The 234-nt window shown below is 46.6% G+C and overlaps 1 protein-coding gene across 2 annotated transcripts in view; it reads left to right on the forward strand.

Annotated features, from left to right (window-relative positions):
* LOC119588400 overlaps nucleotides 1-234 on the forward strand; it is a 4,488-nt gene that overhangs the window by 696 nt on the left and 3,558 nt on the right. The window contains exon 2 of one of the 2 annotated variants that reach the window (XM_037937079.1): nucleotides 66-219. In XM_037937079.1, the coding sequence (XP_037793007.1) occupies nucleotides 66-219 (154 nt within the window). The remainder of the gene's footprint in view (nucleotides 1-65; nucleotides 220-234) is intronic. The other variant, XM_037937080.1, reaches the window with a different exon arrangement.

Here is a 234-nt window from a genome sequence, read left to right on the forward strand (position 1 = left end):
TAGCCCTCACCCACCCACACACGCTCCTAATCGAGAGTTCACCCTCATCTCCCTCCCTCCTCCAGTAGCCAAGAGCGATGCCAAGGAAGGAGTAATCTATGCCAATCTATACAAAGACATTGATGAACATGGCGAGATGCTTCATGTTACTGGCTACATTAACTCTCTCGATCTCTATGGTTTTAATGATGAGGTCGAGTCCACATGTTTGAATGGCATGTAAGTAGAAAGGCT

Source organism: Penaeus monodon, chromosome 23 (genome assembly GCF_015228065.2).
Source record: "Penaeus monodon isolate SGIC_2016 chromosome 23, NSTDA_Pmon_1, whole genome shotgun sequence".
Classification (NCBI taxonomy): Eukaryota; Metazoa; Arthropoda; class Malacostraca; order Decapoda; family Penaeidae; genus Penaeus; species Penaeus monodon.